Source organism: Callorhinus ursinus, unplaced genomic scaffold, assembly GCF_003265705.2.
Source record: "Callorhinus ursinus isolate GAN/ISIS: 27379988/994484 unplaced genomic scaffold, GSC_fseal_2.0 scaffold15, whole genome shotgun sequence".
Classification (NCBI taxonomy): domain Eukaryota; kingdom Metazoa; phylum Chordata; class Mammalia; order Carnivora; family Otariidae; genus Callorhinus; species Callorhinus ursinus.
The window spans coordinates 9,077,263-9,102,158 of NW_027397077.1; the positions used below are offsets into that span (position 1 = coordinate 9,077,263).

General features: G+C 38.2%; 1 protein-coding gene across 18 annotated transcripts in view; it reads right to left on the reverse strand.

Moving 5' to 3' along the window:
- Positions 1–24,896, reverse strand: part of PBRM1 (polybromo 1) — a 113,217-nt gene that overhangs the window by 50,083 nt on the left and 38,238 nt on the right. For 10 of the 18 annotated variants that reach the window (XM_073901328.1, XM_073901325.1, XM_073901339.1 and 7 more), the window contains 8 exons: positions 24,466–24,561; positions 23,758–23,849; positions 18,162–18,375; positions 13,809–13,950; positions 12,579–12,676; positions 10,420–10,464; positions 4,430–4,706; positions 2,389–2,494 (listed from right to left, as the gene is read on the reverse strand). In XM_073901328.1, the coding sequence (XP_073757429.1) occupies positions 2,389–2,494; positions 4,430–4,706; positions 10,420–10,464; positions 12,579–12,676; positions 13,809–13,950; positions 18,162–18,375; positions 23,758–23,849; positions 24,466–24,561 (1,070 nt within the window). The remainder of the gene's footprint in view (positions 1–2,388; positions 2,495–4,429; positions 4,707–10,419; positions 10,465–12,578; positions 12,677–13,808; positions 13,951–18,161; positions 18,376–23,757; positions 23,850–24,465; positions 24,562–24,896) is intronic. The other 8 variants (XM_073901342.1, XM_073901337.1, XM_073901341.1 and 5 more) reach the window with 1 other exon arrangement.

A 24,896-nucleotide genomic window follows, 5' to 3' on the forward strand; every position in this document is an offset into this window, starting at 1 on the left:
AGGAATGATAAAAATCAGACTATCGTTATTTTATACATCTTTAATGAATTAATGGAGTCCGCATCAATAGCTGTTAACACGTGAGAGAAACGACAGCTGCTACAGGGCCACGCGATGGAAGACCATTCATCACCTCCGAAGTTGGTTTTTGTGCCAAAAGGAGAGGATGAGGATCAAAGCTAATTTAAATCTGATCAAGCCTGTTGCTCCAACTACCAATTTAGAGGAAATATCAAGGACATTAGAACATGTAAACTATAGCAAAGGGATGCAACTGGCAAAGCCCAGACTGTGGGAAGCTACAGGACAGCCCCAATTTCTTCAACAAATAAACTGCACAGGAAAAAAAGAAAGATGAGAGGGGGATTTATAGATTAAAAGAAGTATCAATCAAGTGCGGTATATGGACCTTATTTAGATTCTACCTCAACCAGACATTGCTCCAAGATGTGATGCAATGTAAGTGTAGAAAACCTATTATGTTATGAAGCAAGCATCTTTGCCGGGCTGATAATGAATCTAATCAAGCCTCTGGAGTAAATTTCCATTTTTTAAGAAATGAGAAGAATAAAGGGAAAAGTTAGCTGATATCACAAGAAAGTGAACTGATTAATCCAAAATTTGAAACTGTACAAGAAAGTGATCTGGTTTCTGAAGAATCAATGGCATGAGGATTAAAAAAGGAGGAGCCTGCTCTAGACTGTGAACAGAGGGCGTAACAATCAAATATACAGAATTTAATTAGGTCCTGATTTGAAGAAACCAACTGTAAAACTACATTTGTGAGATAAGCAGTAAAATTTGAAAATTTATCAGGTATTAGATGAAACTAAGAAACTGTTAATTTTGTTAGGTGTAATAATGATTCCATGGTTATTTAAGAAAATATCTGCATATTTAGAGATGCACACTGAACTATGTAGAAATGAAATGACATGACTGAATTTCCTTTAAAATAATTTAGAACAAAAAAAGAGAGAGAGAAAAGTGGATGTGGGAAGTAAGTATGGCACAATCTTGAGAAATGCTGAGTAACTGGTACATACAGGGCTTTGTTGTACCATTCTTCATATTATGTTTGAAATCTTTCATAATATAAAATAGAGAAATGAAAAGAAAATCAACATTACACATTAAAATTTCCTTTCCCTAAACTTTAAAAAATATATGTGTATTTATACATAGTTACTGTTAATTATCTATTTCCTAACTCAATTTACAAAATCACTTGTTTTTTAAAATCTTTTTAAATTTACTTTCAATTTTTTAAAAAGATATATTTATTTTAGAGAGAGCATAGGCAAGTGGGGGGAGGGACAGAGGGAGAGACTCTCAAGCAGACACCCACCCCGTCCCCCGCTGAGCACAGAGCCCAATGAAGCATGATCCCAGGACCCTAAGATCATGACCTGAGCTGCAACCAAGAGTCAGATGCTCAACCGACTGAACCACCCAGGTGCCCCTTAAATTTATTTTTTCAAAGTAATCTCTGCACCCCATGTGAGGCTTGAACTCACAACCCCGAGATCAGGAGTTGCATGCTCCATTGACTGAGACAGTCAGGCACCCCCTGGAATTAATTCTATTTTTAAAAGGCACTGTGTCCCTAAAAAGTAGAATAAAAGATTAACATTTCTGCAAACCTTCTGCATGCTTTTACAATTCCAAGAAAGGATAAATGCCTTAATAAGAAGGAATCATCACCCAAACTATTATAATATTCAGTTTATAGTCAATTCATATTTAAAAAAAAGGCAGGGTCTGTTTGTTTTCCCCCTTTCAGCAAATATAGTTCCAAAGAATATATGAAAATACCATTGTAATTTGCTTGGTATTTATTTTATTTATATATTTTAAATAAGGCAGAATCCTCTTATTTAGTTCAATACTATTAACTGCTTTTATTGTCTTTCCTATCCTCATAGTTCTAATAAAATCACCATCCACAGACCACACTCAAAAGACAAGGGAGTTAACTTACAGTACAGTGGCTGAGCATCTCTAACTTCTCAAATTCTGTCTAGGATCTGCTGTTGGGATTCACTTTTAATTCTAGTACTCAGCAAACAAACATATAAAAAACCGAATCTGCCACTACACTCTTACAGGCATAATATATAGAAAAAAATATCTATTCTTACTACTTAATATTTACAAAATGTCCACAGCATTTAGAGAGTAAACAAAACCTCTGACTTTTTAATCTATTCCCCACATGCTTTCCACAGTTTAACTACTTAAAATACAGAGTGCTTGAGAGAAGGAAAGAAACTCCCTGCTGGAGTGTGAGTTCAAACATATTCACCACTTAATTAGACATTATTTCAGTGAATCAGTACTCTATCCTTGACAGACTAAACTGAGTAACAAGCGTTGAGGCTGCCTTACTCAGCTTGAGTTTGGGAGAAGCCACATCGTCATCATCAGGCAGCGGGCCCAGCTCTTTCCTTTTATCCTTGAGTAACTTCTCCAGGATGTGTGCGTCGTTGTACACCTATATTCCATAAATATATTTAAAATTATTTTCTAAAAGACGTTCTATTGAAGTAGAATATGCATCTATAAAGAAGTTTTAAAAACACACATTAGCATAGTTGGGAACTAAAGACATAAAGCTTGAGATCACTAGAGAGCAACCAAATCGCATCTCTGCAGGGTGGGCCTCAGCCTCAAATGGTTTGTTGTTTAAGCTTTCCAGGTGATTCTAATCTGCAGACATGCACGCTAAAGTCTGAGAACTACTGCAGCAGAATCACTGCAAGTTTTTACAGAAGTTCTAAAACATAATTATATGTGTTGCTTTCTTCATAAATCTCTCTTCCACTGGACCCTCAAGGTAGCAGACTTAGCTTAATGGGAAATAAAAATTAAAAAGTATATGATAGTTGGACAGCAATACCTCAAATATTGTTAAATGGGATTTAATATCAGTCTGAATTCACAATCTGGCCTCTGATCTGTGAAAAGCAACAATCCCTGCTTAGGATCTCTCTCTGAAGACGGAGCCAAGGGTGGTAATACATAGCCAAGAACAAGGTTACTCACCTAATGGCCCGTACAGCTACATCCCCCTATGACAGTGGGTTTGATCACAAGTACCCTCAGTGCCTACTTTATTTTGTAATAGCAAGAAGAAAGGAAATACATGATATTATTTTATTTCTGGAAGATTTAAAGTAGATAAAGGAAACTTGAAAAGGTATATGCATCCTTATCCATGTTCACTGCAGCATTACTTACCATAAACAAGATACGGAAGCAACGTAAGTGTCCATCAATAGATGAATGGATAAACACACACACACACACACACACACACACACACACACACACACACACAGAATATTATTTAGCCATAAAAAAAGAATGAAATCTTGCCATTTGTGACAATACGGATGGACCATGAGGGCATTATGTTAGTTGAAATTAGTCAGACAGAGAAAGACATACTATATCATCTCACGCATATGTATATTCTGAAAAACCAAAACCAAAACCAAAAAACCCAAGCTCACAGATAGAGAACAAATTGGTGGTTGCCGGATGCAGAGGGTAGGGAATGGGTGAAATGGATGAAGGCGGTCCAAAACTGCAAACTTCTAGTTATACGATCATCAGTCACGAGGACACAGTGTACAGCATCGTGACTATAGTTATTAACACTGCACTGCATATCTGAAAGTTGCTGAGACAGTAGATTTTAAAAGTTTCATCACAAGAAAAAAAATTTTATAACTATGCATTGTGACAGATGTTAACTAGACTTATTGTGATCAAGTGCAGTATGTATAAATATCAAATCATTATTTTGTACACTTGAAGCTAATAATGTTACATGTCAATTATACTTCAATAAAAAGATACAGAATATGAAACAAAAAATATCAAAGAAGGAAGAATGTATTATAGCTACACTGATAAGGAACTGAAAATCAAGATACTTCATAACAAAATCAATTACTTAGAGGTGCCTTTCTGAGAACATCCTGATTCTTATATAATCATACCATTTTGTGGACTATCCCTGGAGAAGTATGGCTATTGCGGGTAGTAACAATGAGCAAAGATTTTACTGTCACTGGCTTTCATTTGGGCACTATGTGCTCTGTGTATGCTCTCTTGTTTAAATCCTACAATGGCCCTATCAATATCTCAAGGGCACAGATAGGGACAATGAGGCTCAGAAGAAGGTAAGTCACTCACAGGGGGACTGGCAGAGCAAGATTCAAATACAGGATGTCAGCTTATAGAGAGTATGAACTTCTAACCTTTGCAATGGATTGCCATGTTAACAATTAAGAAAAGACAAAGCTAATCGTTGAGAAGAGCAACCTAAGGGAGGGCCTCTAGATCCAGTCTCTCAAAATGCATTATGCTACCAGCACCCAAAAGAAAACATGCCCACCCCAGGATTCCCACACATCCTTACCTGGGAGCCCTCTTCGTTGTAGTGCCTGGCGTTCCGGAACATCAGCTTCATGTCTTCTATCATTCCCTCTTCCCCTGCATACTTGTCATTGCGGATGTTATGTTCAATTATTTTCAAATCCATTGGCTCCAATATGATTTTATAATAGTCAGGATAGTCCTTTTTGGATGGTTTAACCATAAAGAGATCACAAAGTCTTCTGCCTGAACCTGGCTCACGAGCTTCAAGAACAACATTGAATAAGATTTTCATTCGCTGCTTTCTTATGTTCTTTTTACTGTTGGCGGGGGGGGGGGGTAGAAAAGGGGAGAAATGAGAAGAGGTTCAGTTTTCTTCATACAGGGATGAACATGAAATGAAAAATTAATCATGTGGGAAGGTGCTTCATAATGATAATTTATTGATTACATATGCCACAAACACAGTAAACATGCTGGCAGCTATAAGCAAATATAGGAGAATTTCCAAATAGTTAAAACATAGTGACTCTGGCAGGAGCAGCCAACGAACACCAGACAAACCTGTTTAGAATTTTTACGAAATGCAATGCTTGAAAAAAAACTTCTCTAACACCCAAAGAAAATGAAATTCTGTTATCAGTTGAAATGTTTGTTTTTAAGAACACAGCAAAAATGGAATAAAATTACTGACTCCCTGTTACTAACAGTCCTCACTTCAAAAAACTAAAACCAAACACACACAAAGAGAATGTGCCATCTCTTAAGACAATCACTCTGAACACCTGCATATCCTGGTTACCAGGAAACAACAGGAGGCTATCTGCAAGACTAGTCTCTATAGTGGGTGTAAGTCTCTCCTACATTTATCTTGTCTAGGTCAGTCCCCGCTTCCTCCAGCTCCATGGGCATTATTCCAACATCCCAACCTAGCTTCAGGAGTAAATGCTCTGTGGTTCACCTGAGCTCTTAAATAATTTTCATCCTTGAATGTGAGTCCCTGTCTTGTTCTCCAAATTCTCCCAGTGAGATGTGACACTAAGCAACAGATGTGCGTGGTGTGGAACAAAGTCAAGGGACCACAGATCAGAGCCCAAGTTAAAAGGGAGCCCAAGAGAACAGATAGGCTGTCTCCTATTTGTTGAGGAAACTGGCTCAGAAAGGATAAATGACTTGCCAAGGTGAGTTGTCCAGTGAATTATTAGAAGAGATGACCTTCCAGCATGATTTCTGGCCCACTATTTGTATGTTTTCAGGACAATGATAAATTCTAACAAGACTCAAGCCAGCAGTCTCCAGATGAACACTCAGGTAGGTAATAAAAAGAAATAATTTATGACTTAATTTCTATTCAATAAACACTGATAATGTCATATAATGTAGTACTTAGAGATAAGTATTTTTTTTAAAGATTTTATTTATTTATTTATTTGAGAGAGAGAGAATGAGAGACAGAGAGCACGAGAGGGAAGAGGGTCACAGGGAGAAGCAGACTCCCTGCTGAGCAGGGAGCCCGATGTGGGACTCGATCCCGGGACTGCCAAAGGCAGTCGCTTAACCAACTGAGCCACCCAGGTGCCCGAGATAAATATTTTTTATCTGTTTCCTGTCTTACAAATGGAAGGAAGTTCATTTCTGAAGCAATGTGGCTGAATGGGTCTCCTCAAAATGGGTCTCCAAGTCCAGGAGACTCACTCTACTGCTGGATCATAAAGAGGCCAAAGGCCAGATATTTTCTCTCCAAAGTTCAAAATATGCTTTTTTTAAAAAAGAAACAAAACCCCAATAAAGAATTAACAGACAAGAAAAGAAATTTCTATCTTTAAGTCAAGCTTTTAAAATGTGTCAGAAATGCCTATCTTCCAAGCATGATGGAGCTAAGACAGCCTGAAAGTGGTCAGTTAGGAGGGAAAAAGGACCTCCGTTTCCTGTGCCTTCACTCAGACTGCTCATTTCCCTTGGGTAATCTTGAGTGGCTCCAGGATCATTTCTGCCATTTTCTCCTCTTAGTATTTTTGTATCTCTATGTCAAGTAAGTAATTGTTAGATATGTTAGGAGAAGTTTCATTCAGTGGGAACAATTTCCCCAAAGAGGTATCTGGTTGCACTGGTGTGACAGCAAGAGTCCTCTCAGTCCAGGACTCAGTAGGTGGATAATGGAAGGGGAACTTGGAACAGAGCTCCAAACCACAGAGCTCCACATGCAGGCAGAGATTAGAATACAGATGACATTAACCTTCAGGAAGCCTCTAAAGAAAAATTTCCAAATCTGAATTTGACATCACAGAAATCTATGCTTAAAACTACTAAAGATAGTTATAGTTTCTTTAGATCTCACTTGTGGGGGTCAAACTACAAAACGAAAACTCAGAAATCCCATTGTGAACCTGTGAGCTTAAAAAAGTCTCTCCAATAATCAACTCAAAATCCAGGAATATCACACAGAACAATTCAAGGTTTCTTTCTTGGTCTAGGTAAGCTCTCCTCCCTTCCTAGTTCCAGTATATCACCCCCAATCATCACTGGCCTTTTCTGTATGAAGCTACAAATACTCTACAAATCTGAGAGTGGGTCTAGGGCAGATTTTTAGGAGTTTTTTTAAAGAGGAGGGAAAGTTTTTTTTACTGAATTTTAGGGAAAATGCCAACAAAGTAAAAGAATGGAGAGTGGGATAGCTCTGACACCAAGCAGCTTTGAATGGGACATATCCAAAATGTGAAATCTGGGGGCTCCTGGGTGGCTCAGTTGGTCAAGTATCTGCCTTTGGCTCAGGTCATGATCCCGAGCTCCAGAGACTGAGCCCTGCACTGGGCTCCCTACTCAGCGGAGTCTGCTTCTCCCTCTGCCCCTCCCCATGCTTGTGATTTCTCTCTCTCTCTCTCCAATAAATAAAATTTTTAAAAAATGTGAAATCTGAATTTATTTAAGAGGCTGCTCTAATAACTGAAATGTATTGTTTTAGGACTTTTATAACCAATAGTATCCTCTCCCCATTTGTATCATTCGTTCACTCTTTAAGAGTGATGTGTAACTGGTTTCCATCCTCAAAGGCAAGCAAAACTTGTGTTGTTAGGGTCACGTACAACCTTCTCTGAACTGGGTAAACCCAGTTTTGTTATTTTGTTGACATCTTTCCTGATCCCTATATTGCCTTTGACACTGAGAACTACTGGCCCATTAGTTTTAATCTGGCTATCAGAAAAAACTGAGTTAAATTTCAGACTCTTCCATAACAACTATATTAGCTTGGGTGGTTGGTGCTTTTGCTCTATCTCTGTCCAATATGGATGCCGAACTTTATTACATGTGACTTTTGAAAGCAACTTCATATACTTTCTGAAATGAGATAAGAATTACAAAAAGACAGAAACCATATTTCCCTAACTGGTACTTTCCGTTTACTGTTTTCAATGTCACTTTGCTTTTCAGATTCTTCTTAGAACCCCTCTATGTATCTTACCTGTCCTCCTCTCCCACACCACTAACCGTACATAGTTTGTTTACTCCTACCCATTTTGGAAAAAGGACATTAATCTCAGACCTTGTAACTGGCATACTCACTCTTCTTTTTTTAATCAGCACCTTTAAACATACTGAAGTAAAATATATGTTAAAGGAGTTCAAAACCAGGGCTGTTTAACTTTGTGCACTTATGGGTGCCACACTTAAGGGGACACCAATTTAGATAACAGACATTGTTATAATAAATATGCAGCTCTAGAATTTTACAGGAGATGGGCCATGAAGGGTTCTGTGCTAACAAAATCATTACAGCAATTTTCCAACAAATCAAAGTGTCTTGAGAAATGGGTGCTTTTTCTAACTTGCACAAAGATGAGAAGCTACAAGAGGCTCTGTTCTGAATCTCATTTTCCAGGGCCAGCACTACCACCATCCTCCTGACTCCCAACCCAGCTTGAAACACTGCAATCACTCACTTTTTGCTTCTTTTAGTTTATCACCAAGTTTTAGAGGAACCTCCAAAGCCCTTCTGGATCTGATCTTTCCTTTCAATTTTTCATGCCACAGTGTTAGTCCTCACCCTCATACTTTGTGGCTGACTATATTCTCAAATGTCCTTAACATTATACTTCCTCTGAAGCTATTATTTATTATTATATGTATTCACGTTTGCATATATACACACAAAATTCCCATTTATGGTTATAGCTAACACTTCTACCACGTGCCAGGGGCTGGACTAGTAAAGCACTATATGTGTGACGTCATTTAATCCTCAAGCTCTAAGAACCAGGTACACTTACTATCCCAACTTTGCAGTTGGAAAACTGGAGGATTACAAGGATCAAGCAAATACTTAAGGTCATAAAGTGAGCAATCAGAACTAAGACTTGCATCAGCTGATAATCACCAGGCTGCTTTTATGATGTCCCTCCCTTTCCCAAAAGTCAGCACTTACCGTGGGCCTCTCTACCCTGTTCATAGGCTCCCAGGTCTCCCAGCATTTAACTCCCTGATTCTAGAGTTTCAGTGGTGTCTGCTGTTAAGCTAAGTAAACCCAAAGGTTCTCTCCTTTACCAGGCTGGCTATATTCACTGCATCTTCAACTCTTCAAGGAATAAAACCTTTTAATAAATAATAAACCTTTTCTAAAGAGTTTCTCAGACTAGCAACAGAGGACTAAAAACAAAATGAAATCTACCGAGCCTTGATGTCAACAGGAACTACTTCCAGAAAATAATCAGAGTTGGATTTTGAGTACTAACTGTACCTAGGCCCAGTTCTAAGGGCTTTAAACACATCAACCACCCAGGTCCTCACGATGTTCTTACGTAGGTATAGTTATCAACTCTTTTTTCAGATGAGGAAATTGAGGTGAGGCTCAAATCACAGAGCTAATTAGAATAACTAGGATTTGAACTTGGGCAGTTAGGTTCTAAGAGCCTGGGGTTATAATATTACTCCAGATGCCCCACATTTCTATTTCTACTATTACTGAGAGTTAGTACCATACACACTATGAAAGATGTAAGCGAAATATAACCCATGGTCTTTTTCTTAAGTTCGTGATCTAAGAAAATTTTTCTTAAGGAAAATATTAGGAAGAAGGTAACTGATAACACAGAGTTAACAGAGTGGACTGCATATGGGAGAAACATGCAGATAACTTTATTAACATCTAACTTGCAAAGAAAAGCATGATAGGGAAATCACATTTCCTGGAGCCCTTTGGGCAGTCATGTATGTAGTTCCATAAAACTACACAACTATGTACCTTGTGCAATTATTCTATGACACTGCTCCCACATAATTTCATTTGTTTTCAACCTGCCTTTCTTCCTGGCCAGTAAGTTCCTGGCACGTGGAGGTGATGCCTAAACATTTTCCTTTATGGCCTGTAAGAGTGGAGTCTGGTGTTCCGCAAGCAATTGACACTCCATGAACGCCAGAAGGCTAAGGTGAAAATAAAAGCACCACACAACAATGACTAGGACTATAACATGGCAACTCATAGGCTCTTTTAAAAATCATAAGTGACATGCAAAAGGATGGATGCTTTCAAAGAAATAAAACATGGGCAAGATCAGAGACTGACAAAATGTATTCATGCTCGAGAAGTGCTAACCCAATGCACAGGTGCCAACTCAGGCTGATATCACCTGACTTCAACATTGGTTTTGATCCCTCCACCACCCCCCAGTGTGTAAAAGACATCCTTGAAAGGGCACCAGTGTCTGCCAGCCTCTGGGCGCTGCTGATGCCATCATATTCTCAGCCTCTACCTTCTGTTGCACAAGCACAACCACAGTGACCAGTGAGAGGGCTTGCGGCCACTGGCAAAGCTAGCAACAAATTAAGGCTTCAGAACATATCAAGGCGAACTAATTCTGAATTTATTCTACCAGCTATACTTCTAAACTATACTGCTTTCTTTATTCATAAAAACAACTGGCACCCAAATGAAAACTTATTTCACATGCTGAAGACTTCACTTTCACCTAATCAGTACTGACCATGCCACAGAAATTATACTTTTAAAAATATGTTTATGCATAAAAAAGGACTGCACACCTGGAGAGCCTCCTGAGACCCAACATCTCACTGTCAAGAGTGTTCCTGGGAAAGCAGAAACAAACATTACATGTGAAGAGAAACAAAACAAGCAACATTGGAGGGTCATGTACAAACCAAATACGGTTGAGAAAAAAGAGGATTATTCAATCCAAAAGATAAAAGATATTAAGAATACTTGAAACATTTTAACATGGATGACAGCAGGTAGACTTTTGGGCAAGGGGGTGGGGGAGAAGAATGCACTCCCGGAATGAAGATAACATACATTAATATTTTTCACACTCTTTGATATTAAAAAAATAAGGCAAAGATAGAATCATACACAATATTTAGGAGTTAAGTGGTACTTGAAAAACCTGGCCCTGACTTCACTGGGCAAGCTGAATTTAACCTACCAGGCAGCTGTATTTGCCTGAATTCCGGAAAAGTCTATTTCTCGCTAGCAAAACCTAACATAACGAGCTACCTTCTAAAAGGCTCGTTAATGTTTCTTTCTTTGCCACACAGTTCAAAGCATAGATAGGACCTGCTTCTCTGAACCTCTTAATGTCCACTTATGCCTGTATTTCAAAACCAGGTATGTTCTTTTATTGTTTTAGCTAGGATTTAAATTTGTTCTTCTCTTATTTGTGTTTTTCACTTTATTATTCAAAACACTTCCTAGGAAACCTGTTCACAGAGACGTTTTATCTGAAGTAGGATTTTATGATTTCAACAATACTTAGTTTTCTTTTTGCGGGAGATTTTAGAGTAATAACTTTCCTGTGATTTACTTGGGTTGCCCCACCAACTACAAGCCACAGAGACAGAGTGGTCATTAAGGATCTGGCCTGGGTTAGTGCTTCCTCAGAACTGTTATAAGGCTCAACTAGTTTCAGATCTCTCTTTCCATTCAGTGTTGGCACTAACTGTACCATCACTTTTGCCTCCATTACCTTCTTTTGTCTTAGAAGTTTTTATCTTTGATGGGTGACTGATCTGGAAAACACAGGTGATGCTGTAGTAGAGTTATATAATTACACTCAAAGATGTCCTTGATCTGATGTCTCTGATCTGGTTTCACATTTTTCTTCGTTGTCCCTGGTATAACAAGGAATTAAGAACTTGGAAGGATGAAATTCATAGGCCAGTAATGGAGGAGACTCACATCTCAGGGTATACCAATCAATTTAGTTACCATGGCATAGCACAGCAGTTACTCTCAAGACTAAAAAATTTTTCCCAAATGCTATTTATAAGAGGAAAAGATAGGGCAGTTTCTCTTTTGTAAACCACTTTTTTAAATCCTCTGATCTTAGTGGATCTATTAATGCATGAACAAAACAGTGTCAACAGTTACTAGTGACTCCTTCATTCAACTCTGGATCTGCGCCCGCTACTAGTGATTAGCTTATTTCTTGTTTAAGGCATTCTCCCTGGAGCAAACAATGCTACAAAGATGGTGAGACAGTTAAGGCTGAGGGAGAATATGGTGTTCCACAAAGATCGAGCCAGAGAAACTCTGTGTGGGAGGAGTAGACAAAAGAGATGTTCTTGCAGGATTCTTTATAGGAGTCCAGCTTCAGAGTCTTACAGTGAGGTGCCCTTCCACAGAACCCATGAGAGAAAGGAAGGGTGAGTGAAGTTCGGAGAAAGATTAGAAAGAGAGAAAAACCAAACATCTAGCTTAGCATTTTATGAACTACAAGAAGCTATGATGTGGTTGTCTGCAATCTGACATCCTTAAAATGGCAAATAAAGATCAGATTAATAAGGAAAAACAAAGACACAGGAGTATCAGCAACTGACTTCACTGCAGTGATAGTACTGAAATGTTTTGCAATTCACCACATAGAAATTACCGAAATTAGATTTAAGTGGCACTCCTGAAATGCCACATGAAAGCAAAACGGCCCAGACGGCCAACAGAGTAAGATGCTTTGCCGAGCCCCATAAGTAGCTGTCACTTTCATCCATGTGGTCTACAGCCATTACGGCACTTGCACCAACAGCAGTGCTGATCATACCACTCACAAATAAATTCTAACAGAAGATCTGTTAGCAAATAATTAGAGCTTATAAGAGAATTCATACCTGACAGCTTAAAAACACATTTTTCCTGCACTTATCAAAAACAAAATAATAGCGCTGTCTCCATCTAGGAGAAGAATACGTACCTTTTTCTTTTGGCGCTACCAGCATCAGAGGTGGCTGAAGAAATCATGCTGTCTCCATCCTCAATGTCATCCCTCCTGGCAAGCTCCTTCTTCTTTGCCTGAAACAGAGCATACCGTGGAGTTAAGCTCATCCTGCTGAATGCTCCTAGAATATATGAATATTAAAGAGCCAGACATATCAGATTCTCTTAGAAAAATACAACCACATGTAAGATGCACAAAATTAAAGAGTCAGTAAACATTTTCAATAACCCAGTTTAACGAAAGCTTGCATGACCTACAGAAAAGTAGGTTAAAAACTGGATCCAGAGAGTTGAGGAATCCACACTAGCTCAACTGCAAGACTACAATGGCACCAGCTTGTTGAAAGCGCTGAGGCAAGTTGTAAGGGGTGTCCTGCCATTTTTAGGTGAAGCCAACTAAAGACAGTCTTTGGTACCCTTGCCTTCTTCAGCGATGGTGTGGCGAAGAAGAAAGTTTAATGAGAGAGGTGAAAAGAAGATCTACTTTCAACACATGCATTTTTAAAGACCTTCTGCCAAACAGCTGAAAGTCCAACCATTACGGACTTAGGGAATGCATGCACAGCGCTGAAAGGCAATACGAGAAATGTGCAGCACCGATGTCAGGATCGACTACACAGAGTGAAGATTCTCCAGGGTTATTTAAAATTGCTTCTGTTGCTTCCTTGCTCTGCGATTCTCTTTCCAGAAAGATTCTACCCAAAACTGACAGACACAATTTGTATTTCGTATCTATGCCTTTCTTCAAAACCCCTAGATCACCCATGACTCCCTGTTGCCCACTAGGACGTGCTCTCAGAAAGGATCTGATAAATTCTTGAACACTGTACAATGATTAATTAGCTTTAAGATGTTCTTTCTCCTAGGACCAATGCTACCCTAACAGACACAAGTCTAGAACCAAAGAAATAAAATCTAAATGATGGAGTACCATCTGTGACTGGAGGGACACTTCCTGAGGACCCTAAAATGACTCCCCAGGCACAAATCCCTGCTCCTCCACTCACAAAGCTAACCCAGTCTAAATTATTATTTCTACTCTACATGGGCCTGACAACTCTAAAAAAAATACTCAGCAGTACTTGTGGTTGAAATAAATGATGTGATATTGCTGGGAGAAGTCACATATCTTAGAAGTACACACTCAAAGTCTGTAAAATTATTTCAATTATACATACCACAGCTAAGCAAATCCCAGGAATCATACCTGCATGACCTGCTGCAATTTCAGAACTCGCTTGTAGATGGCTGAATTGGGAACATTATAGCGTTTGGCATTTTCAAACATTAAATTCAGATCACACTCCAAATGATCCAAAGTTTCATATTCTTGGTTCTTTAGCTTTGTTCTGTGAAAGACAAACACATGACTACAATTTACCTTTACGAAAATGATGAAACACCCTTACTGAAAGTCCAGTACAAAAATCCTAACAAGCACTAGCTGACCTCTTTACTTGTGATACTGATGAGAAGCCCAGAAGGGGCACCTTCAAGATAGAAAGGAGGCAAAAGCACCACTGTATTTAGGCAGTATGACAGTCTACCTGAAAATCCAGAAGAACAAAACACTATAAGAAGTAATAAGAGGACCTAGGGTGCCAAGGTGGTCAATTACAAAGCAAATATATTAGCAACAATCCTAATGGAAAACCTCTGTTAGTTAGGTTAACATGCAAACCCCAGAAAGAGGAAAAAAAAAAAATCAGGGAGGTTTTAAGATACCTTAATGAAGAACCATGGTGATCTAGCCTCTTCATGAAGGTTAATGAAAAGAGAATGTACTCACAATACCATGAAAGGGGATATATATATATGTATAACGAAGAGGTCTTAAGATGGTAAATGAGAGGCATATATGTCAGAGTCCATTCACTACTTTTCTTCTAATACAAACATTTGTAACTAATTATGATGGCTTAAAATTGGTATTACTTATTTTGCTTAAAAGTCTTAAGAATTCTGGTATCTTTTAGACACTATGGCTATTGCTAATACCAACTCTCATAAAGTCCCTTATATATTTTACTTTAAAGATTTATTTATTTATTATTTTAAAGAGAGAGAGAGAGAGAGCATGAGCAGGAGGGGCAGAGTGAGAGAGAATCTCAAGCAGACTCTGCACTGAGTGTAGAGCCCAACGTGGAGCTCAATCCCAAGACCCTGAGATCACAACCTGAGCCAAAACCAAAAGTCAGATGCTTAACCAACTGTGCCACCCAGGCATCCCTATATTTTTTAAAAAATATTTATTTATTTGAGAGAGAGAGAGAGTGCATGCATGGGGAGAAGGGCAGAGGGAGAGAGAGACACTCACGCAGACTCCCAGCTGAGTGGGGAAGCCCGACGCAGGGCTTGATCCCACAACCCTGAGATCATGACCTGAGCTGAAATCAAGAGTCGGATGCCTAACCAACCAAGCCACTCAGATACCCCATGTCCCTTTTACATGGGGTCACCGTGGGCCCTAACTCTGTATGCACATAGGATAGACTTTTAAATCTTTTGACTGAAGCACTTGCACACTACATGCAGATTCCACGTACTGCTTAAAAAGATATGAACATTTGGAGAACATCTCGGGAGTGAAGCATACAACTATGCACAAACAGCTCTCAGTACCAGCCTACGTGGCTAGCACCTAGAATTTAAAATTATAGACTCAGACTTATCCCTGCCAACTCTAAGAGTAATGTGCTGAGTATTCTCAATACCCACAAAGAATAGATGTGGAACTCGAACTTGTAAATGACAATCTATAATCAATCTGCAGGTATTTATGAGACTGATGTTCATCAAAATTAGAGGGGGGCAGGATAGGCACAATGGGAAATAAAAGATGGGGATGATAAGCCCCAGCACAGTGGAAGGTGACATATGGAGCCACGCTGTCTAGCTCCTGCCCACTCCTTCATTTTTGTTGTTTTTTTTTTTTTAAAGATTTTATTTATTTATTTGAGAGAGAGAGACAGCGAGAGAAGGAACACAAGCAGGGGGAGTGGGAGAGGGAGAAGCAGGCTTCCCGCCAAGCAGGGAGCCTGACACGGGGCTCGATCCCAGGACCCCGGGATCATGACCTGAGCTGAAGGCAGACGCTTAATGGCTGACCCACCCAGGTGCCCCGCCCTTTTTTTTAATGATTTATTTTATAGAAAGCAAGAGAGAGCATGTGTGCGTGGAACGGAGGGGCAGAGAGACAGAGAGTCCTAGCCAGACTCCTCGCTGAGCGTGGAGCCTGAGGTGGGGCTTGATCCCAGGAGTATGAGATCATGACCTGAGCTGAAACCAAGAATCGGATGCTTAACTGACTGTGCCACCCAGGCACCCCTATTTTTGTTGCTTTTGATGACACTCAACTATCATCCTTCTGCCAACAAATCTCCCTAGGACTGTGCTATATAATACATTAGCCACTAGCCACATGTGGCTATTTAAATTGAAATAAAATTTAAAATCTAGTTCCTTAGTCGCACCAGCCACATTTCAAGAGCTCAATAGTCACATGTGACTAGTGGCTACAATATTGGACGGGGCAGAGAAAACATTTCCATCATCATAGAAAGTTCTATTTGGTCAGCACTGCTGTAGATATCCGTGTTGTTCTGATGTAGAAACAATGGACAGTAGTCCAGCTCCTGTCAGGCACCACTGGCCATGTGTCCTTGGAAAGGAGGTAGATTAGCCATGCTAAGAGCTGACCCTTCAGAACTCTAGTGTGCTACCAGCTAGGCCTCAGCCATTTCTCTATTCCTCACACTCCCCTACCTATGTGCCAGACAACTGTCAAGAAGTAAATTTAAAAAGGGGGAAAGGTACAGAATTCCTGACTTAACCAAGCAAGGTTTCTATTAGGAAATTCTAACTTAGAAGAAGGTTGTAGGCAGGTGATTGGGTTGGCTGAGAATATGTCTTCCTTTACACTAAACTCATTATTTTGACTAAAAAAAAAAAAAAGACTGAGGAAGAAAAGAAACTAAGGACAAAAATTGTTGAGTGAATGGGGCGCCTGGGTGGCTCAGTCATTAGGCATCTGCCTTCAGCTCAGGTCATGATTCCAGGTCCTGGGATCCAGCCCCGCATCGGGCTCCCTGCTCCGCGGAAGGCCTGCTTCTCCTTCTCCCACTCCCCCTGCTTACGTTGCCTCTCTTGCTGTCTGTCAAATAAATAAAATCTTTAAAAAAAAAAAAAAATTGAGTTAATAGGGAACCTCTCGACATCTATAAGACTGTCGCTATCTTTTTCAAGACAAAGAGTATAAAAGACAAATTTCTAGGCTATTTTCTTAATGAGTGGCAGCTTTAATTTCCATGTTACTTTAAGAGGATCAAATAAACTGACTTTCTATATCCTATTTGGGTACAAAACCTCCAAAATTTGTATTAAGTAAAAACACCATAAATTTTACTGATCAAATAATGAAAACAGAAGTTATAAATGCAAAACCATGAAACATATGTTGTTAACAACCTTATTTTCTAGAATCCAGCAAGTATAAGAATTTTAATTCCTACTATTTGAAAGGTTAGTTATCTGTCCTGATAAATACCAGCTTATTCTGATTTTGCCCAGTTAAGATATATTTTTACCTTGTTGCCTCTATCTGGCTATACGGTAGAACCTAACCTGCACCATGAGAGTTACGTTATTACTTATTTCCTATTATTATTATTATTATTTTTAAAGATTTTATTTATTTATTTGAGAGAGAGAGAGACAGCGAGAGAGGGAACACAAGCAGGGGGAGTGGGAGAGGGAGAAACAGGCTTCCCACTGAGCAGGGAGCCCAATGTGGGCCTTGATCCCAGGACCCTGGGATCATGACCTGAGCCGAAGGCATACATTTAATGACTGAGCCATCCAGGCACCCCTATTTCCTATTATTTTTAATGACGATGCAGTGGTTTCAGTATTCTGTCTGAATTCCCAATGTTTATTTGTTTTTGTTTATTTATGTATGTATGTATGTACTTAAAGTAGGCTCCATGCTCAATGTGGGGCTTGAACTCACGACCCTGAGATCAAGAGTCGCATTGCTCTACCGACTGAGCAGGCAACCCCCAATGATTGTTTTAAACAGGATGGGGAAACCAAGATGAACCATCTTTCAAGTACTGTTTCAGCTAATGAATTCTCTAAGAGCTGCCTATGCTTATTCTGGGGACTCAACTTTAGATACAAAATTTAAATAGAATTAAACTGTTGTAATTAAAATATCAATAGGAATTATAAGCAGAAAGATTTCTGTACTTTGTTCAGCTGTAAGAAAATGAACAGTTAAGTTTTGAGCTGCATGACTCTTTATAGTCTATAATCTGACACACAAATGCCTAGCAGGAATACCTTTTATTTGCCTTGACTCTATTACAGTACAAATAATATCATTTGCATTTAATCAAATTTATTTCTCACTTTTCACGTAGGAGTGATATGCAAGACATACTCTAGACATGTGAAAACATTTTTACCTTTAATATCCTTATCCATTTTAGCAAGGAGATATATGTGCAGGATCAACCACAAGAAAATGGATTTCTATTGAGTAATGTATAAGGCAGCTTACCTGATCTGTTGTAGGGATATGGGCATTTTAATTTGCTGATAATAATCAGGGTATTTTTTCTTTGAAGGCAAATGGAAAAAAGGTTCGGCTATTAGCTGCCCTTGGTTATTCCGACAACTCCTAACTGTGTCATAAAGCTGATAAAAAGGATTTGAAACATCCATAAATGAAGTAATGCTCTCTGCTTCCGACTCTCCTTCTTCATAACGCGCTGCTAAAAAAAGACAAAAAAGGTATTAGAAGGGGAAGAACGAACCATACTTTAAAGCTCTTTTAACAACTTCCAAAGTAAGCTTCGTATGTTTGAAAATACTTATTTTAAGAGTTTCCATCCCTCATTAAAGACGCTGTTAGTGCTTAATATAATTGTATATTTACTTAGAGAAATGTTACATAGAAACAAAGGGTTACATAGAAAACACTATGCTGTTTTTTAAAAGTTACAAAATAGTTTCTCTTTTTAAATGTGCCTTTAGAGACTCTGCTATATGTGTTTGGCCAGGAAAAGGATAAAGTAGCCATACACAGATCTCAGAACTAAAGCAGCAGCATGTAGTTCAGGGTATTATAAATGTATACTGATACCAGGTTGATACTGGGAGATCTGGTTTTGCTTTGAGTCTGTGTGATTTTGCCCCAATGATCTACAGCATCCCTTAAGAATGATTTATTCCCTTGAGAGAATTTTTAGGTAGAAGCTAATCATAAAAACACCAAAACAAAATGTAATCATTTTTATAGAAAAACAAAATACATTCATTTCCCTAAATTCTTCAACAGTGTATAATGACCATAATTTAAGTTTTTCTTGATGAATCTGTATAATCAAAATCACTACTGCTCATGGGTAAGAATGACAATCATTTAGTAAGTACTTATAGTGTTAAGAGACGGACAGGCACAACTCAGGAGAGTTGTGAGAGGATTTGGATCTAGTCATGGAGCCAGAAGTAGAGAGGATCTGAAACTAGTTTTCTCTGACCCTACTACTGCTGATCTTCTCCATTAAGAGCTTGCACATACTTAGTTGGATTTATACCTAGATATGTTTTGTTGATACTGTAAACTGTATCTTTTAAAAAAAAATTGTATTTTCTTTTTGTGGATTTCAGAAATGAAACAAATGATCTTATATTTAGCATCTTATTATTATTATTAATTCCAATAATTTACCTGTACAGTCTTTTGAGTAAAAAACTCAAAAAACAATCTTTCAACTGCAATCCTTATAAATCTTCTTTTCTGATTCTTACTCCTTCATTGTTGTCACTGTCAGCTGGCTAGTATTTTGACCAAAAGAGGTAACAACATTTTAACTTATGGTAAAGGGAATGCTACAAGTATTTCTCCACTAAAAACAAGTGCTCTTTATCAAGTTAGGAAAGATCCCCTTCTATTCCTAATTTGTTAAGTTTTCATCATGAATGGGAATTGAAGCATTTATCAAATGCATCTGCTGAGCCAATACTACAGCTTTACTCTTTGAAAGCATTAATATAGTTAATGGTACTTTAACTTTTTCTAATGCTGAAGTGACCTAGTATTCCTGGAGTAACCCAACTGTGTTATCATGCATTATCGTTTATATATGCTGCTAGATGCAGTGTGCTTATTTTTGTTGAGTTTGGGTATCTAGGTTCTATCATTTTGATAGAATGAACTAAGGAGCTCTTTTTCTATTCTCTGCAGTAGTTTGTATATACTTCTGTTCCCTGAATGTTTGGCCTGGTGTTTTCTATGGGGAAAGATTTGTAACTAATAATTTCTTTAATGGTGGTAAGACTAATCAGTCTTTTTATTTATTTATTTTTTAAAGATTTTATTTATTTGACAGTGAGAGAGGGAACACAAGCAGGCAGAGTGGGAGAGGGAGAAGCAGGCTTCCCACTGAGCAGGGAGCCTGATGTGGGGCTTGATCCCAGGACCCTGAGATCATGACCTGAGCTGAAGGCAGACGTTTAAGCGACTGAGCCACCCAGGCGCCCCCAGTCTTTTTATTCTTGAATCAATTTTAGGCATTTGTCACTTTCTAGAATTTGCCCATTTCATCTAAATGTTCAGATTTGTTAGCATAAAGCTGTTCATACATTATTTTAAATCTGTATGCTCCCTGTTTCCCCTAGTTTTATTTGTGCCTTGTTTCTTTCCTGATAATCTCACCACAGATTTGCCTATTAATAGTTTTAACAGAAAAACCTTATTGATCTTTTCTACCACAGGTTTCCTTTCTAACAAATTCATTTGTGCTCTTAGCTTTTTTCTTACCTTTTCTGCTAATGTCTCTGCTTTTATTCTCTTATTATTTACTTATTTTGGATGCTTATTAGTTCATTACTTTTTTTTTTTTTTAATTCATTTGAGAGAATGAGAATGAGAGAGATCACAGAGGGAGAGGGAGACTGCTCGCTGCTGAGCAGAGAGCCTGACGTGGGGCTTGATCCCAGGATCCTGAGATCATGACCTGAACTGAAGGCAGACGCTTAACCAACTGAGCCACCCAGGCGCCCCTAGTTCATTTTCAGCTGCTTTTTTTTCCTTAAAGATTTTATTTATTTATTTTGACAGAGAGAGAAAGAGCGAGAGAGGGAACACGAGCAGGGGGAGTGGAAGAGGGAGAAGGCTTCCTGCTGAGCAGGGAGCCCAGTGCGGGGCTCAATTCCAGGATCCTGGGATCATCACCTGAGCCAAAGGCAGACGCTTAATGACTGAGCCACCCAGGCACCCCTTTCAGCTGCTTTTCTAAATAGACACATTCAGACCTGTTACTTTTCCTCCAAAATACAGCTTTAGCTTCGTCCCCACTGTTTTGATATATATTATTTTCATTATTGCTATTGTTCAATCTCAGGTAATTGAATTTCCATTATAATTTTTCCTTTTTAAAAAGAGAAACCCAAACATTTGAAGACTTTTGCATTTCCTGAGTGTTTGGGTTTTTAACTTTCACCTTTTCAAGATTAGGTGCTTATCATGGCTGCATTATGGTCAGAAATATGTCTATAAAATACCTAACTTTCAAACCGGTTGAAATTTGTTTCATGGCTAAGTACATGATCAATTTTTGTGATTGTTCCACAAGAATCAGAGAAGAACATGTATTTTCTAGCTGCAGAATACTTGCCTAATTATATCCATCTTGTTGTGTTAGCTGAATAGCCCCCCTTAATACATCCAAGTCCTAATCCATAGAACCTATGAATATTTATTACCTTATAGGGCAAAAGAGACTTTGCAGATATGATTAAGTTAAGGATCCTGAACTTGGGAGATTATCCTGGATTAAACTCTAAGCACTAAATGTAATTGCAAGGGTCCTTATAAGAGGCAGGCAAGGTCAAAGGAGAAAAGGAGATGAGATGACAGATACAGAGATTGTGAGTGCTGCATTCTGATTAGAGAGGAAGGAGCCATGAGCCAAGGCATACAGGTAGCTTCTAGAAATTAGAAAAGGAGAGGAAACATTTTATCCCCTAGAGCCTCCAGAGGAACACTGGCCTGCCAACAACTTGCTTTTTGACTTCTGACCTCCAGAATCAAAGAGAATACATCTGTGTTGTTTTAAGCCACTAAGTTTATGGTAATTTGTTTTTGCAGCAATAGGAAACAAATACACTTGTGAGAAATAAACATTGTGTACTCAAATCATCTCTGTCTTCACTGGTTTTCTGGCTGCCTATCTAGCAATGGAAAGCAGTGAACTCCCACTCTAGGGCAATGTTTTCACTTTCTCTGCCACCTTCTATTTGCTTGTTTTATATATTTTGAGCTTTTTAAATAATTTATCTTCCTGATGAAATAAACCTTTTATCATTATGAGGTGAATCCTTTTTATCCTTGGTAATGCTTTTTGTTTGAAAGTCCATTTTACCAGAAGTCAATGTAACTACCGTTTGGTTATTATTTGCCCCGTGTATCTTTTTCTATCCTTTTACATTAAACTTTCCTCTATTTCTACATTTTAAATGTGTCTCTTGTAATCAGCATACAACCTGATTTTTTAAAAAAATCTAATCTAAAACTGTTACAGTTGGCAAATTTGGGTCATCAACACTGATGTGATTTCTGATATAATTTTTGGAGTTGTTTCTCTCATCTTTATGCTTTCCATTTGTCTCACTTTTTCTGTTTCTTTTTGCCTTCCTATCTTATTTTATTTTTGTGGGGGAGGACTGAAAGGTTGATCTGTTTTTCTGATTCTATTCCCCACCCCATTTCTGTTCTTAGAGTTACTGCAAGTGGGCGCTCTTCTCTACCTGCCCTAGGCTGCACAGTATGGTTTGTCTCTAAAACAAATCACCTCAAGAAGACAGGCCACACTTTCTGGATTCTTATGCCTTCTTTCCATGGGCTTTTTCTTGTTGCTCCAAGATCATCAGTTATCCTTTCTTTGCTATTTTCACTGTACCCTATCCCCTAAGTTGTTTCCAGCAGCAGGAAGTAGAAACCAAACAGATCAGAATCTTGCCTAAATCAAGGATAAACAGCTATGCAGAACAGCCTGAAAGATCTACTACATACAAAGTTGATTGGCATTTACTTTGTTTTAATAGCTAAGGTCACTAAATAAGAACCCTCGTGTGACAAAGGTACTATTTGTTAGGGGAAAAAAAAAAGCAATAAATACTTTTTAGGTGGGTTTTCCTTCAATTTGTTACGCTACTTATAAGGTTAATAAAGTAACCAAATGTTAGAAGGAAACCTAAACATGTGTGTCACTTTTATAACAAGCAAAAAACAAAGCTAATAAAAACAAATTTTCCTTCAATTTTTGATAACACCAGACCTGATTTAAGTTAAAAAAAAAAAGTTTTGTAGATGAGTGTCAAAAAAATTAAATTTATACTCTTAGTAAGTAGTCTACAGTAATTATGAAACTTCTATAGATTTAACAGAAAATAAGACACAGGTAGAAAAATCTGTCCTCCTACTTGATTATGAAATCAGACAATATGCCAGAGTAATTTCATGAAACAAATTTTATCTGTACATATAAACATTATCTGTAGTAAAATAAAGAACATTATATCACACTGCAGAGAAAGACAATGAAATCAAACATACCTCTACAGGTATGTTCTTCGCTATTTAACAGATAGTATACTTTTACGTGGATTTTATTGCCCAATGCCCTTTGCTGGACTTGTTTAAATGACAACTGACTATGCTGCGCTGATTGTAATTTACATCTATTTTTTTTTTTTTTAACATCTATCTTTAAATCAGAAGCTCTGGCCAAGAAGAAATTATAGCCTACTGAAAATATAAGCCAGTGGCCTGGAAATCTAAGATGGTATGAATGTCTCCATTGGGTTTCCCAATGGCATCACTAGTACTCACTCACTATTTATCATTATACGCTTGAAAACAGGATCTGCTAAGGCTAGCAAACCAATTGTTTTTATAGAAGTATTTATTTACTTAGATACAAGCTGTAACATAAAATAAGGTTTTGATAAGTCTGCCAACCAAAGAGTGCAAACAAAACAGCATGTACTCCAAAAATGGACGAACTCCCAGCCAGACCAAAGTTACTTTAATCTTCCTTCACTGGAAGATCCACTGAGAAGGCATTAACTAGTCACAACCTAATGCCTACCAGCTAAGGCAGCATCCTCTTCACTTTCTGAGCCATACTGAAGTGCCATGGTAATTGCTGACAAACGACCCCCTTGGACTGTTCTTTTATTACTACAAAGAAAAACAAGCAATCAGAAGACAAGGAAAGATGTTATAATCATTTGGTTACTTTACACGAAACAGGAACTGTTAACAAAGCATTCACATCAAAGAAAAAGAACTTCTATTCAACTGTTTGTGATCAATTTATCTTTGTACATTTTATAGTCCCCATAATCAATCTTAGCCAAGACCAATTTTTTTTTCTCTCAAAAAAGAGGGAATGGTGTAGAAAGCCTAAAATAGGCTACTTTCAATTGTGTGTTACTTAAATGCAACACTACTCCTTATTTTATAAAAAATAAAGATTCATTCATCATTACTGGTTAATTCTCTTCTAAGGTGTTCATATTCTACAATGAACACAAATTCTATTTTGAATACAAAAATCTTTTAGTATTTGATCACAATTTATTTTACTGGAAATATTAAACACTACCTGACAAATAACTTCTGCTTCAGCATTTTCCAGAAGTCAGGTCAGGCCTACTATAGCACCTCAACCTTTTAACATAATAACCCAATCATATCCCAAAGAATTACTTCATGATAGCCATCTGGGAAACACTAGTAAGCCTAGTGTCATAAACAAGGTCAGTTCTCAGACTAAACACACTCACTCTCTCACCGGTAATACTTGCTAGTGGGATTTCTCTCTTCACCAAGGCTGCCTTTACTGTGTGAAGGACCTGTCAGCCTGGCTGTAGCCACATTTGATGGAGTCCTATCCAGAAATAAGATAAAAAGAAACTCAGAAAATTGACAGCTGAAATCAGAATGGTGGGTAAACAAAAAGGAAGCAACCATCTTTTGTTGTTGTTTTTTTCTAAGTAAAAACGCTCATATATTTCTGAGCCATTACTATACAGCAGGCTTTGCTCCAAAACCTGAGGACTCTGCTGAAGAGAATGGGCAAGGGCTGGTCCTGGAGAGCTTATGGTCCCTGCAGTGACCAAGGATCTGGTAATGAAGGAAATGTCAGGGTCAGAGGCTTTGAAAGCAGTCACTCCAGCTTCCATTTCTCGAAGGAGGAAATGGAATCCCAGAAGTCAGACTTGT